Source organism: Doryrhamphus excisus, chromosome 8, assembly GCF_030265055.1.
Source record: "Doryrhamphus excisus isolate RoL2022-K1 chromosome 8, RoL_Dexc_1.0, whole genome shotgun sequence".
Taxonomy (NCBI): domain Eukaryota; kingdom Metazoa; phylum Chordata; class Actinopteri; order Syngnathiformes; family Syngnathidae; genus Doryrhamphus; species Doryrhamphus excisus.
The window spans coordinates 16,474,669-16,490,875 of NC_080473.1; the positions used below are offsets into that span (position 1 = coordinate 16,474,669).

At 42.8% G+C, this 16,207-nt stretch overlaps 1 protein-coding gene across 2 annotated transcripts in view; it reads right to left on the minus strand.

The window, feature by feature from the left end:
• Positions 1-570: 570 nt before the first annotated feature.
• Positions 571-16,207, minus strand: part of pax3b (paired box 3b) — a 30,425-nt gene continuing 14,788 nt past the window's right edge. The window contains exons 5-9 of one of the 2 annotated variants that reach the window (XM_058080282.1): positions 10,220-10,419; positions 9,657-9,822; positions 9,062-9,276; positions 7,157-7,436; positions 571-3,502 (exon numbers count right to left, since the gene is read on the minus strand). In XM_058080282.1, coding sequence (XP_057936265.1) covers positions 3,468-3,502; positions 7,157-7,436; positions 9,062-9,276; positions 9,657-9,822; positions 10,220-10,419 — 896 coding nt within the window. In that variant the 3' untranslated portion in view covers positions 571-3,467. Of the gene's footprint in view, positions 3,503-7,151; positions 7,437-9,061; positions 9,277-9,656; positions 9,823-10,219; positions 10,420-16,207 lie in introns of both variants that reach the window. The other variant, XM_058080284.1, reaches the window with a different exon arrangement.

A 16,207-nucleotide genomic window follows, 5' to 3' on the forward strand; every position in this document is an offset into this window, starting at 1 on the left:
ACATTTGGCCACTCCTGCTTTACACTGTACTTATGTTTTTATTATCCATTTTGTTTTGGCTAGTTGTCCTTCATATTTTCTTGTGAGTCCTCCTGGAATGTTGAGTAAACACACCATCACGTTAACAGAGATCAGTTGGCAATAAAATGATCCCAAGCAAGAAATAACTGCATAACTCCAGTCCATAGTGAAAATATTGAATATTGTTCAATCATATCATCAATCAATCATATCTCTCAGATTCTTGCTTGCAAATCATTTGTTTGGCTAAGAAGACCCGACTTTGTCTCTATGGGCGTCTGAACGCAAGAAAGGCTGCTGCGTTCACTGACCAGTTGTGTGGTGATGGTTATTTTGGTGGGTGGTTGAGCGGAAAGGAAAGTCCATGTTGGTCTGAAATGGGACCAAAGCAAACACAAAGATTCCATTTAGTCAGGAAACAATGAACAAAACGGCTGGAAATGTCAGAATGTTTATTTCATTATAAATAGTAGGATATACACATACATGGCCTTATGTCGTATCATTTCATAATACTGTAGCAAAAACATATCAAATGACTAACAGGATGCTTCTAAGAAACAGATATTCAAACAACAGAGTGCCTGTTTGTGGACAACTTGCTGCCTTTTTTTGTTTTATGGCTAACATCCACTTGGAATGGTTTGGAATGAATATGACATATTAGCTATATTTACATTTGCTCCATGGGATTGGTGGCTTGGTTTTGTACGTACGCATTCTCTTCATTTACAGTGGAACCCGCCTATATCGGGTGTCGACATAAGCGGTCGTCAACATCATTTTACTTGTGACTTTAGTCAGACACTTCAGGAGAATGAGTGACAACCTTTGTTGACTTCTGGTTAGATTTTTTCATAGCTTATACTTTTCTTTAACAGCTGCTGCAGTCATTTTATTGTTTCTTTAATAAACGTTTCGATCGTGGGCTAAGTGGTCTTCCAGCGGCTGACAGAATCGAACTAATTCAATGGCTGCATTTTTTTAGTTGCTGTGGGAGAAATCAGGCTAATTTCTAACACGTGTTTATTTGGAAGCTTACTTTACGCTGAACAGGAAGTCACTGTGCATGTTTCATCCATCCATTTTCTATTGCTTATCCTCACCAGGGTCGTGGGCGTGCTGGAGCCTATCCCGGCTGTCTTGGGCGAGAGGCGGGGTCCACCCTGGACTGGTGGCCAGCCAATCCCAGGGCACATATAGACAAACAACCATTCACACTCACATTCATACCTATGGACAATTTGGAGTGGCCAATTAACCTAGCATGTTTTTGGAATGTGGGAGGAAAGCGGAGTACCCGGAGAAAAGCCACGCCCAATGCTGTGTAAATGCACTCTTCAATGTGGTTTAGTTGACAATGTGGCTCCATTTTTCCCAGACAAAACCCTGAGGAGTCTCTAATTTTATGTTGACGAAAGCGGTCGATGGAGTCAGGCCCACATTGGAAAAAAATCTGGGATTTTGAGATTAAAGTTGTACGATTCCGAGAATAAAGTTGTACTATTCCGTGTCACGCGTGGGCACGTGGAGGGTACGGCTAAGGCGTAGATATGCTAATGTTTTGATTGCTGCCAGGTAATAAATAAAAATTTGCCTGTAGCAAGAAGAATATAACAACTTTATTCTCGTAAATGTAAGACTTTATTCTCATAAATATACGACTTTATTCTCCTAATATAACTTTTTCTCTTGGAAATTTACAACTTTTTTTTGGTAATTTTATTCTCGGAAATCTACAACTTTGTTCTCGAATCAGATTTTTTTTTTCAAAGTGGCCCTAATTCTCACTTGTGAGATGGTGATGATGACTTAATCGATTATTATTAAATAATAATAACATGTTAAACCAGGACTTGATGCGTATTCATAAAGGAGTTGTCGACATAAGTGGGACCGACTCCCATGCTCACAAAAATTAAAGTTGAGTTTTATCCAAAAAGGGAATGCAAATTGTCAAAATATGTCATAACAATTAACATATTTGATTTTGAAGAAAAGAATTAGCCTTAATAGTTTAAAAATCACTTGAAAGCATCCAGGAACTGTGAAGGTCCTCCTACTGGAAGGTTGAGCACTTTGGACAGAATACAGGACTTCTGTTTATGCTAGTTTTCCAATAAAGCATTACAGAGAACACAGGGTGTGTGTGGGTGTGTGTGTGTGTCTGTGTGTGTGTGTGTGCGTGCGTGCGCATGTTTCTTAAACGATGCGGATACATGATATTGCACTTCTGCTCAGCTGTGAGAACGTCCATCTTTTATCCAAACGTTGTTGTGCTTTCGCATCCTGGAGTGTCTGGCGGTCCTGACTTGTGACCTGCTGGCTTTTTTTGGGAAGAGGAAGATCTTGAAAGGGTTTAGCCTGTGATCCATCTTGCCTATCAACCCTTCCTTTATTTTAAGCCCCTTCCGTGCCGCCCTCCTCTACTGCTCCCTCATCTGTCACTTTCCCTCAGGTGACCCCTGACCTCCTGCGAGGACTCTGGACGACTACAAAAGGCCAAGATCCGTGCCTCGCTGTCCAAAACGTCAGTGAGAACAGGGAGGAAGACGGAGGAGGGGCAGTGCTGGGATGGATGGATGGATGGAGGGATGGATGGATGGATGGGTGGATGGGTGGATGGGTGGATGGGTGGATGGATGGATGGATGGATGGATGGATGGGTGGATGGAGGGATGGATGGATGTATGGATGGATGGATGTATGGATGGAGGGATGGATGATGGATGGAGGGATGGATGGATGGATGGAGGGATGGATGGATGGATGGATGGATGGATGGATGTATGGATGGATGGATGGAGGGATGGATGGATGGATGGATGGATTGATGGCTGGATGGATGGAGGGATGGCTGGATGGATGGATGGAGGGATGGATGGATGGATGGATGGATGGAGGTTTAAATCAACTTTCCGTGCAGTACAGCTGTGGTGTATGTTCGACTTTCCGATATAATAGAAGCCACATATTCATATTCCCGTGTTTGCTTTCTTTGCCTCTGGAATTCCTCTCCATGTGTGGCTTGTGTGGGATCTCAAATAAATGGCATAAAGATAAAATCAGCAAAGGCCTCTTCCTTTTCCCTCCAGGCAACAACCATTTGGGAGAGTAATTTGGCGTTACGTGGAATTTCATACGTCCTCATGTGGCCTTAAGATCTCCAACGGCTGCTGACGTTTGGCTTTGCTGTCTTCTAAAAGAGCCCACAGGAAGGAGGAGTTGGCTTGAGGCATGTTGGGAAGTCCTATGTGCCGAAGGTGTGCCGCCCATCGTCATTGTGATGGGACAATGTCCACAATGGATCAACGGATTTTGGTGGGATATTCCTGCTTGTGGTCCCTTTTTTTAGTTGTCCTCCACGAGAAGCAGTGGAGTAATGTCCTGGTTGGTTTTGGTCCTATGAAGGATCTCCTTCACACAGCATGGACTTCAGCTTCTTCTCAGGCGATCTCAGGTCTTAGATAAGGAAAGGCACCTGGAAAAGCCAAAAAATAAAATGTTACACAATATTACAATCCAACGTATTGCACAGGTTTATATCTGAAAATTATGCTCATTAAAAACATTTTCAGGAATGTAAATAAACAAAATGTAAATATTTGAAGGAATCAGAGGGTGGGTTTTGAACTTGGTAAAAAGCTACTTAGTAGACTTAGAGATTAAATATATTTGGCGGCGTACCACAGGGCTCAATACTGGAACCAAAACTCTTCAACATATAATATTATATTAGTGACATTTGTAAAGTCATGAAAGAACTAAATATAGCATTATTTGCAAACAATACTACTGCATTTTGCTCTGGAGAAAGCCTGCAATACTTAATAAAAAACTTCACAGATGAATTGACTCTACTAAAATGATTGTTTGATAAAAACAGACAATCCCTGAAGTAAAACTAAAACATTACTATTAATAGCAGAAAAGATATTTATTTATTTATTTATGCCCAAATAAAAAGTGATGGTGTGGACATTGACAGGGTAAACACAAAGACATTTTTGGGGTTATAAAAAATGATAATATGAGTTGGAAATCTAACATTAAAAATATAAAAAATAAGTATGAGTAAATATACAATACATAAAGTGTCAAGGCTGTGATATAGCATCAATGCACAAGAGTAGTACCGTATAAAAGTAGTAATGTACTGCATGTTGAATTATTGTTTTTCTACTCATATCCTTTAATGTAAAGCTGTAGTCTAATCCACGAAATAACCAATTGTACAGGTTGTTGGAGAGGATCTATTAGGCCTACAATGCACTGCCGAGGTGCCCTTGAGGAAGACATCAAAGCCACAAACTGCTCAGTAGCCGAACACTCGAACGTTCAACAAACTCTCCACCTGCCTTCCTGTCAACTTGTTCAATTTGGAATGCATGCAATATGAAAATATACTATAGATTTGACAATGTTTTGATAAAAATATATCACGTTTGTTCTCCCCGTGCATGCGTGGCTTTTCTCCGGGTACTCCGCTTTCCTCCCACATTCCAAAAACATGCTAGGTTAATTAGCCACTCCAAATTGTCCATAGGTATGAATGTGAGTGTGAATGGTTGTTTGTCTATATGTGCCCTGGGATTGGCTGGCCACCAGTCCAGGGTGGACCCCGCCTCTTGCCTGAGGACAGCTGGGATAGGCTCCAGCACGCCCACGACCTTCGTGAGGATAAGCGGTAGAAAATGAATAAATGAATGAATGAATATCACATGTCAGCAAACGTTGAAAAAATGCATGACTGATGTCTCGGCCATGGTCCACATGAGGGACCAGTGAAGGTTTCTTGTGGTCCAGCCCTCCAGACCATCACCATGTTTTACACCGGGACCTGAAGCAGCATTGTTCCAGGCTGATTCTCCAGCTGACCTCAGTCCTAACACCTGGTTCTAATAGCCTTTCTGCCACAGGCCATTAGGATCCGTCCACTTCATGAAAAGACCTTTCTTCTGGAGCTCCAAGCCCGACTGCACGCTGCTTATCCAATCCACTGATTAATCATATCAAGATGGACCAGACAGCCATGTAAAGATGCGGAGTACGAGAGCGTATGTGGTGTTGGTGAGCACGTTAGCACCTATAGGTATAGCATGGTAAATTAGCGGCTGTTCATGTTTGCAGTCCTGATTCTTTCATTCAGACTTTTTACTTACTTTACTTCATTGAATGTTTGCAAAACTGCTTGATCCTAAATATTGGTTTGATACTTGACAAATGTACTCAAAGGTATCGGACCATTGTCACGCTCATCAAGGGGCCTTGTCTTGGGTGTATAACTTGATTGGTCAATCCCCCATGGACCCAAATTGAAACGGCAGTTGCTGTAATCATACCGTAACAGTCAACGACATTGGCGTGCAAATTAACATTTGTCTGATGTTGACTGCAAGACCTTCCTAGCAGGAATGCAAGTGAAAAGTCTCCTATGACTGAACAAGTGAGTATTCTTTCAGGAAGCTGGACTTTTCTTTGACGCAAGCCGACTCTGCCGAAAGACTGAAAATATCGATGTCACATTGAGAGGAAAATGACTTTGCAGTGGCACTCAGACATGCACGTTACCCTCACGGCTTCAGAGGGCCGGGTTCACCTTTGTGAACAAGTCAGTACATCAGCAGAAGTACTTTTACACCAACTAGCTACAGGAGAATGGAAATAGTGGTACGACTTGACCACAACTACTGCTCTGTAAGACTTTCTATAAGCTATCTATGACATAAGACTTTCTATAAGGTATCTATGACATAAGACTTTCTATAAGGTATCTATGACGTAAGACTTTCTATAAGGTATCTATGACATAAGACTTTCTATAAGGTATCTGTGACGTAAGACTTTCTATAAGGTATCTATGACATAAGACTTTCTATAAGGTATCTATGACATAAGATTTTCTATAAGCTATCTATGAGGTATCTATAAGGTATCTATGACGTAAGACTTTCTATAAGCTATCTACGAGGTATCTATAAGGTATCTATGACGTAAGACTTTCTATAAGGTATCTATGAGGTAAGAGTTTCTGTAAGCTATCTATGAGGTATCTATAAGCTATCTACGAGGTATCTATAAGGTATCTATGAAGTATCTATAAGGTATCTATGACGTAAGACTTTCTATAAGCTATCTACGAGGTATCTATAAGGTATCTATGACGTAAGACTTTCTATAAGGTATCTATGAGGTAAGACTTTCTATAAGCTATCTATGAGGTATCTATAAGCTATCTACGAGGTATCTATAAGGTATCTATGAGGTAAGACTTCCTCCTTTATTCCAATAGCCTAAGTTTCAAAAGGTCTGCAGTATTTGAATTGTGATTGTTTGTTGGATTATGAGACCAGACCGTTGGACAACAAGAACGCTCTACGTCAGAGAGTTTTTATAAACTGAAGACAAGAACATGTGTTAGTCTAAGAGTGGTCTCCAAGCTGTGGCTCCATGGAAACAATACTGAGGCTTCTAAGCAGTCACAAGGTACTAGGATGGGATTAGGATGGGATTAGGACATCCTAAGTGTTATGCCTTTGTATTCCTTCGTATAAAAGTAAATATCTCAATATTTGCATGTCTTTGAACATCAAATATGAATGAAAAACCAAAAACATGATTCTCTTCACAATCTTCACGACTAGACCATGAACGGGTGTCATCCTATCATCCCTTTCCACGTCATGCATCTAAACTGCAGAAGAGGATATTCCAGCAAGTATTTGGCTAACTAGAAATCCATAACCAAAACTGCCATCAGGTGTTTCTACCAAACCATGAAGCACTTGGGGCCGTGTCCATTCTGTGTCTGACCAGCCTGAACAACTTGTGCTACATGAGTGCCCCCACCCTGCCCCCACCCTGCCCCCACCAGTAGACACCATCCTCAACCTGGCCTTCTCTAATCCTGACTCGGTGAGCTGGCTGCCATGTTGGGAGCTGATCACATCGCAGCCTCATAAGCAAGAAGGAGAAGATAGGACTTTTGTTGTGGCCCAAAAGTAGTCCAGCAAACCCAAATCTGTTCTGCAAAGCATATCAATATTTGTCATATTCTTGATTTTTTTTTCTAAAACAATCCCAGGCTTGGTTAAAAAAAAGGGCATTGGTAAGAATAAAAATCTATTGACCTTACTTTGTCCGTACTGGCCATACTGGTAGGACGCCATGTGGTCCACCGTGTAGGCCTGGGAGCTGTAGGAGGGGGGGCGGTACGACTGCGAGCTGGGCAGGGACGGCAGCGTAGACATGGAGGGAACGCTGGTCAAACCTTCCAGACCTTTGATGTGATCTGCGCGTTGGCTACAGCTGGTGGCCATCCCGGTTGGAGGTTCGAGGCCACCAGTCAGAGGTGAGATGGCGTAGTCACTTTGAGGTTGCTGTGGAACACCGCCCGGGTTCAACAGACCCATCACCTGAATGAAGACCGTAAGAAATAACATAGATATTAATGCAATATTTCATATGTAATTCAATGACAACAAAATGGTCTGAGAACCATCAATGAAAACAAATCCACTGAGGAGTGAAGAAGGCTGATCAACTTCTGTGAATTTCCTCGAGACATATGGGAATGTGTATGGGGTCCGTATGGGTCCGTATGCGCTCCCTACAACGCTCCCCTGGGGGATCTCCGCCCTGACTTGGAGCAGGTCATCACTTGGTTCTCCGTCAAGGTGGAGGTGGACGCAATGATACACGATGCCAACACATGCTCAACTGGATTTAGTTCTTAAGTGTCCGTCCGAGTGCAACAGGTTGTTGACTTGACTGCTTGGTTGGTTGGCTTACGGAGATGATGATGATGATGATGATGATGATGATGATGAAGTGTTCCCTTTAGTTTTCTTTAGCAGTGAACATAGAAAATGTGAACTAAAGCCTCCAAAAGGCACCAGAGAGTCAATGAAGCAGTTTTTCGTAGACCCACATCGCCAGGCCTCCTAAAACCCCACCACTCCAAAAAGCCAGGACACAAGATAGCAACTTATTTCGAAGAAAGATTTGCTGTTGTCAAAAGAAAGAACTCCAAAAAGCGTCAGCTCTTGACCTGGTCTTTATTAGTGACACAATAATCAAATTTGGAGGACTGTTCTTTGGCCAGCAAAGGACGGAAAGTGCTGCAGGGCAAACTGGTTCAACTGGTTTCCATCCTCGGATGCTCACCGAGTTCAACAGCAAAAATCAGAAAGTTCTTCATACAAAATGGAGTCTGTGCTCATCACCTGTAAAAGGAGGCGTAATTGAACCTCTCTAGTTTTAAATGTATCACATCCCACCTCCATGTGATCAGCAAAGCCTCAAGGCTCCTCAAGTCCTCCTAATAAGAAGCAGGTACGCAGAAGTATGGCTCCTCCTGGCCTCCAAGTTATCCACCATCCACTAGCACACATGTTCTTGTTTAAATCATTTCCCAAGTCGGAGAGGAGGGACCGGTCTAGATGGATTTGGAGAGAGGAGTGGTGTGCTATCATGCCCTCTAACATTTCCATGAAGTGTAGGAGAGGAGGGACCAGTCTAGATGGACTTGGAGAGGAGTGGTGTGCTATCATGCCCTGTAATATTTCCATGAAGTTCTGTTTCCAAACATAATTAGTGTTATTATATTTACACATAAAAAGAGCAGCAGTTGCCCAAATATGCCGCAGGGACAATTAAGCACCGCCTCTGAAACTGTTCAGTTGGAGTCCGGTGACTCTCATGAGTGTCTTATATCTCCGTTTATTATTACGTATTTGACCCATCATCCCCCTCTTCTCTCTCTTGCTTTCACTGGAGGGAATACCAGCTATTCTAAGAATGTCATCACAATGTGTAGCTGGTTACACACATGCACTACGCACAAAAACAACAACATCTATGGAAAAGCATATAGAAATAGCCAACAAGTTGATATGATGTATAAACGCCTCATGTAGAGGTGAAAGTACAAGGAGAGTCAAGGTCAAAGTGTCAACAAAGACAGGCTAAAGATTGTCCAGATTGAAGTGTTGAAGTGTTGGAATCGAACCGTGACTGTGAGTACGGGCGATAGTCTCACCTGCGGAGAGAGTCCGTTTCCGATGGCTGGGTTCATGGGATTAGCCGGAACGCCCGGACTCGCAAAGCTTTCCGAGTATCCTGAGAAGGAGTGGCGCCCGGACGCCAGGCAGTAGGCGGAGTTTCCTTCGCCTTGTCCGCCACCACTTGACACCTGGTGACCCGAGGAGGGCGGAAGAGGCTGCGGTCGATGCAGCGTGCTGGGTGGATCAGAGACTAAGAGTCCAAGATAAGGCGGCCATTAGCGTGTTGGAGGAGAAATCATGGATGCCACAGGAAGTCATCCAATTTCACTTAATTGGTCAAAAAATAATCATTTCCTAGAATAATACGCATAACATGATCGACACATGACTGGCAGAAATATGAATTGCTCTTCCACGACATGGCAGGCGGTATATTATGAACTTGTGTATGCACCTGTTGCATGTATGAGTTGAAGGATGTTCTTTTAGTAAGACGTCATTAATTAATAGTTAATCAAATGTATATTTCCTCCATAAATACGGACTGCAGATCAACAGTGTCAGTATGATCCTTCATCTCCATGGGACTGAATAACGTACAGGATGTATACCATATGACAACCCGTGTACCTTGTGCTATAGATGAAGACGGGTAGGTGCTGTCGGAGAGCTGGTAAGCGGGAATGCTGGACATGGCCGAAGGTGGGAAACCTCCTGGGATCAGGTGATTAAAGGCCATCAGCTGATTGGCTCCCGCTTGCTTCCGCCATCTGGCCCTCCGGTTGCTGAACCATACCTATAGCGCAGGTGTTAGTGAGCACGTGTTGGAGCATTTTTGGCTTTTTGTCACTGAAATATGAGCCAATGTATTAATATGCCCGCAGCACACCAATCATACAAATATGTTGTACGTTTATTTACATATGATACTAATAGACATATAATTAGTAGGTCATAATTAGGTCCAATAGAAAAGCTATATGAAAACTCTGCCTATGACGCTCCTTAGAGCACTTGCCAACAATGCACCCCCTTGCAGTCCCACTCAGTGTGTTGAATATGAATAAATAAATCATTCAGTAAAGCACAGTCATCAATCAGCCCATTATTGACAATCCAATATTTGATTGAAAGTACTGTAATAGAGTACATGCTGCAAGTATTCCAATATGTGCATGTAGTGTATCTCTTACTTGCACCCTGGCCTCAGTGAGTTTAGCTCTCTGGGCCAGCTCCTCCCTGGTGTAGATGTCGGGGTAGTGGGTCCTCTCGAAGGCCCTCTCCAGCTCCTCCAGCTGCTCTGCCGTAAATGTGGTCCGACTACGCCGCTGTTTCCTTTTCAATGGAAGGTCAGGCTCTGACTCCACATCGGAACCCTCATCCGAGTGACTCGCTGTTCATCGGGACAGAAGAAGAAACAGTAGAAATGAGATTTCCAAGCAAAAGCAATGAAATAAACATTTTAAAATATAAAGTCATCACAATGAGTCTCAATGAAGTGATTAAAAACTAAAAACTACTCGACTGAATGATATACGTGGTATACACACACATGCACACCCAAGTGGCGGTCTTCCTGGCTGTCTTGTGGCCAGACAGACCTCCATTCACGAGGAATATTGGGAGCGAATAAACCCTATGGAAATAAAGTCCCAGGGCTCCACGGGGGGGCGGGGGGACTAAAAGCCACACAAAAGGCTAATTTGGATCCAGGGGCCATTATTCTGCCTCTTCTTGTGTATGCGTGTGTGTGTGTGTGTGTGTGTGTGTGTGTGTGTGTGTGTGTGTGTGTGTGTGTGTGTGTGTGTGTGTGTGTGTGTGTGTCAGATTAAAAACCTGCTCAGTCAGGTTGCTTCTGGGCTAACATAAATTGAAAGCGAGGAAAGACTGAAAACAGACACTTTGAATATTTTGTTTCATTTATCATGTATTCACATACACAGCAATTTTCACTTTTCCTAACAACTAAATGCCAATATTATAACCATATATGCAAACAACTCCCAGCATCTGCACACAGGATGCGTCCCCAATCCCATCAGAAAATGTACTATTATAATAATACTTCCAAAATACTTCCCATCTCAATTCAACATGATCACAGATCTTATTTATTCCTACTCATGCTCCATGTCTCAGCAATCCCAGAACTATATGTAACATGTACCAGATTCCCATTTTTATAGAACATAAAAGAACAGGACAACAAGACTAACGGAAGAATTAATAGCGTTTGTTGTTGGCATGTTGACTAATTTAAAAACATTGAAAAATACAAATACAAATAAACAAGAAAAAAGTCATTATTAATTATTTCGGTTAAACTATCAACAGTTATGATCATAAGAAGTCCTCATTTTTTCAGTCACATATTACATATACTCCTGTAAATATTGTCTCGTTTCATTTATGCGCCATCTCCACATATCAGTCGTATACCGTTTTTCTTATCTGCACCACAGTTTTTACCAACAGTTAGCATCATAAGTCATGTGTGTGTCGGGAAGAAAAGCTCTTGCATGGTGACAAGACATTTGACGCCACATCTTAGCTTGCGTGTACAAATTATACTTATTAAATGATACTTATAGGTTGTATTATAGAGTTAAGATATACAGTATGTTATGTACGTGATGTTAAGTAGTCAACTATTTGTGATCATGTGATGGTCAGCTTGACTGAGCAGCAGTGACACTATCGGTCCTGACGGCCATTCTCTCCTTTTTCTGTCTCTGTATTAATTCTATTGTGATTAGCCATAATCCTTAGCCATAATCCAGCAGCATGTTTTTTTATTCAGTACTTAGAAGACACCATCGGCTCCCTTCGAGGTTCACCAAGGCCAAAGCACCCGCTTTTTGTGTTATACCTAATTATACTTAATTAATTCCCTCTCAGCACAGGGGATGTTTTGTGTGCGACACTGTATTAGTTCCCCTCAGAAACAACAATAAAATCCAAGGGAATCCAAGTCACTGTGGGCCCCTTGTGTGAAACTGATCCCCGCACCCCCTTCGGCGAGTTCCTTCCCGCAACGCAAATAGCAGTGGGAGTCAATTTAACATGCATTAGGGGCAAATTGGGGAAGAAACATTCAAGCATGAGGGCGGCAAGAGGTAAAATATTTCCTAAAGTGGGGCAACAGAAGATACAATTCTTACATCCGACATTCATTCTAGCTAAAACAACATTGAGCCTGCTGGATTTGGTTTGAAGGCCTTTGGAGTTTTGGACAGGTTGGCAGAAAAACAAGAGATGAGGCCTTTTGTTGCCTCCCCCTCCAGTTCCTAGAGCGGGGTCACATGGAATTCTTTGACTCCTCTGACTTTAGCAGCATACACGTTCCTCTGCATTTCACAGGGATTTGGGCCCTGGGAAAGCCGAGGCCGCCGGAAAAATCCTTAATCACTTTGGAATTATCTATCGGTTATAACCGCTACCGGACTTTCAAGACCTTTTCAAATAAAGACGGAGATCGGCACATCAAGTCCCAGCAGTGTTGGCAGCCATCAGTGGGATCGTTAATGAGGGAGTGTTAAGATAGTATTAGTATTAGTATTTATTAGTATTAGTATTAGTATTAGTATTAGTATTAGTATTAGTATTAGTATTAGTATTAGTATTAGTTGTAGTGGCTATTTGTCCTTCTCTAAATAATAAACGTAACTTCTAATCAAACGGCCACTGATGCACCATGGGTTTTGTTTCACGCAGGCAAAAGAGTCAGTCCAAACAATCCTGTTCCGTTTCTTCTTTCCTTTTATTACCAAGCAAGCAAAAACGAATAAAAAAGGAACAAGGGCCTTTTCCTCTTGCCTCTCTTGCTCTGGTACAAAACCATAGGCCCACCCCGGTGCATGCTGGTCCCCTGAGCACCGCCCACCCAAATATATTGCAGGTGCCCAGGGTGCCATCCAATGAAACAAACCCACAAATCAACCACCAATTAACCCCAACAAAATATGATAGACAAACAAAATAAATAAATAACCAACAAGAAAATACCATCAAGGAATCCAAACAAAACAACAACAACAAAAAATAAATCAACAGATATCAAAAACCTAGGAACACACCAATAAATAGCTCCTACATTCCGGCCCCTAATTGTGTATGAACCCACAATTACTTTTACGTCCCAAAAAAGGAGCTATTCCTTTAGCTGAACTACAATTATGGAATACACCATAAATCAGTCTCTTCCTTTTGAAGTACCTGCAAGACAAGAGAGAGAGAGAGAGAGAGAGAGAGAGAGAGAGAGAGAGAGAGAGAGAGAGAGAGAGAGAGAGAGAGAGAGAGACAGAGCCATAGAAAGAGAGAGAGTCAGTGAGTCAGTGTCAATGATGCTAAACTGCTGCTTCCAATAGCAGGCAGAGCTTCGTCACTGGCCTCTCCAGGATGCTGGTCTTTGTTTGAAGACGCACAGAGCGCACCAGTCCCTTAGCATCCGATTTGACATCCAAAACTTTCCCCATCATCCATGATCCTCTTGGAGCCGCAGCATCTGCCACAAGGACGATGTCTCCGGTGGTGAGACTCCTTCTTGGCCTTGTCCACTTTTGTCTCTCCTTTTTCTGAGGTACAGATCATTTGAGTCAAATAGTCCTGGTGGCATGATAGGTTTGCCTTTCAACGTCAGGATGTGATTGGGAGTGAGTGCTTCAAGGTCATCCGGGTCGTCGGAAGCCTTTGTGATAGGTCTGTTATTTAATATTGCCTCAACCTTGAACCTCTCTCTTTGTTCATATTGCACAATTGCTTTCTCTGCTTTGTCATAATCCTTGGGCGTCAAACTCTGTCCTTTGAGTGTGACCTTGAAACTCTGCATTCTTCCTTCAACCTTTTGACATGGAACAGCAGAAAATTCCATCCTCTTCCTGCACAGAATCTTGAGAATCATCTTGATCTTTAAAAACCAAGCAACTGCAGTTTTTAGCTTCGTCCAACTGGAAAAGTAACTGATTAAGCTGGTTGTGGCATTTTCCTGGATCTTGATAACAGCATTCACCATCAGGTTCCTTTTAACCTCTGGATCATCTACAGGAACTCCATCAAGATCCACCTCCAATTTAGGCCATTCCTCTTTTGGCCTCCAGAGAAACTCTGGTCCAATTATCCACCTCCTGTTTTTTAGGAAATCCTCAGCTCTCATTCCTCTAGAGGCTTCATCTGCTGGATTCTCTTTAGAGCTCACATACCTCCACTGATCCACATCAGTTGCTTCTCGGATGTAAGCTGCTCTGTTTGCCACAAAGGTGTGGAATCGGCTGGTTTCATTCCGTATGTATTTAAGGACTGTCGTGCTGTCAGTCCAAAAAACGGATTCCTTCAGTTGCAGCTGCAACTCCTTTTGCAGCAGCTTAGCAACCCTAACAGCAAGAACTGCAGCTACGAGTTCCAAGCGAGGAATTGTCATCTGCTTGAGTGGAGCAACTCTACCTTTTCCCAAGAGAAATGAAACATAAACTTTACCATTAGTTTGTAGTCTCAAGTAGGATGCTGTTCCATATCCAACCTCACTTGCATCGGAAAAGTGATGAAGCTGTGCAACGACGCGGTCTCCAAATTCTCTGGGCTTGAAACAGCGATCCACCTCAAACTCTGCTACCTTTTGGAGATCTTCAAGCCAGTTGGACCATTTCTTACGGGAGAACTCCATTATGGCTTCATCCCAGCCCAGGTTCCTCCGACATAGTTCCTGGAGAAGCAACTTGGCTGGTAAAATGAATGGAGCTAAAAATCCCAAAGGGTCATACAATGAGCTGACCACTGACAGAATACCTCTTCTGGTCTGTGGCTGTTCTTTTGCAGACGTCCTGAATTTGAATTTGTCAGATTCAATGCACCACTGTAGTCCCAGTGCTCGCTCTACTGGAAGTTGGTCTGTATCCAAGTCCAAGTCCATGATCTCCTTTGCTCTGCTGTCCTCTGCAATTGACATTAGCACTTTGCGGCTGTTGCTGATCCACTCGGAAAGATTGAATCCTCCTTTCTGACAAAGCGCAGTCAAATCCTTTACCATTTGCACTGCCTCTTCTTCCGATGCCATGGATTTCAAACAATCATCCACATAAAAGTTGCATTTGACTGTGTTCACTACATCAGAAGAGAAATGTTGTGCATTATCATCTGCTGTTCTCCGCAAAGCATAATTTGCGCAACTTGGTGATGATACAGCCCCAAACAGATGTACTTTCATTCGATGTTCTACTGGAGACTGTGCAGTATCTCCCTGAGGCCACCAGAGGAAGCGGAGAAAGTCAACATGCTTGACTGAGACACGAACTTGATGAAACATGGCTTGGATGTCTGCCATTACTGCCACAGGTTCTTGCCGAAATCGGAGGAGGACTCCAATGAGAGAGCTGGTAAGATCAGGACCCTGCAAGAGCTGGCTGTTCAAAGATGTTCCTTTATACACAGCTCCACAGTCAAACACAACTCTCAGTTTACCTTTTCTTGAATGGTGGACACCGTGATGGAGGATGTACCAAAGCGTTCCATCACTTTGTCTCATTTGGTCATCAGGTACCCTTTCTGCATATCCTTTATTGATCATGTCATTCAGGAATGCGACATATTCCTCCTTAAAATGTCCATTTTTATTGAACTTTCTTTTCAGGCTCTGGAGGCGCTGTTCTGCAACACAGCGATTGTTTGGCATCATGGGATTTTCCTGTCTGAAAGGTAAGTCGATGCAATAGTGGTCTTCTATTAAGTTTGCGGTATTGTTCATAAGATCCATGAACTTGATGTCTTCTCTGGACATTTCAATCTTCTCCTCTGATGATTTCTCATTAAAGTCATGATTGTATTGCTTAACCAGCATTTCTTGCAGATGATCAACAGAGATTCGGTTTGTTGTTACAGTAGGACAGACACTCTTACCCCTACCGTCAGATCCACCGCGCAGTGGACCATTAATGGCCCAACCAATCCTGGTCCTTACTGCATAGGGCCCTTCATCCTGGCTGTTTATCAGCTCCCAAGGCTCCATTACCTTTGGGGCATCTGTACCGATAAGTAATTCGACGTCGGCATCGATGTCATGGAGCTTAACACCTTTCAGATAAGACCATTGATCCACATCCTCCTGTCGTGGGATATTTACTGCAGACACAGGCATAGTCCTTTGGGTTAGAACATCAGGTAACTTAATGAAGTCATTCCCATCCATACCA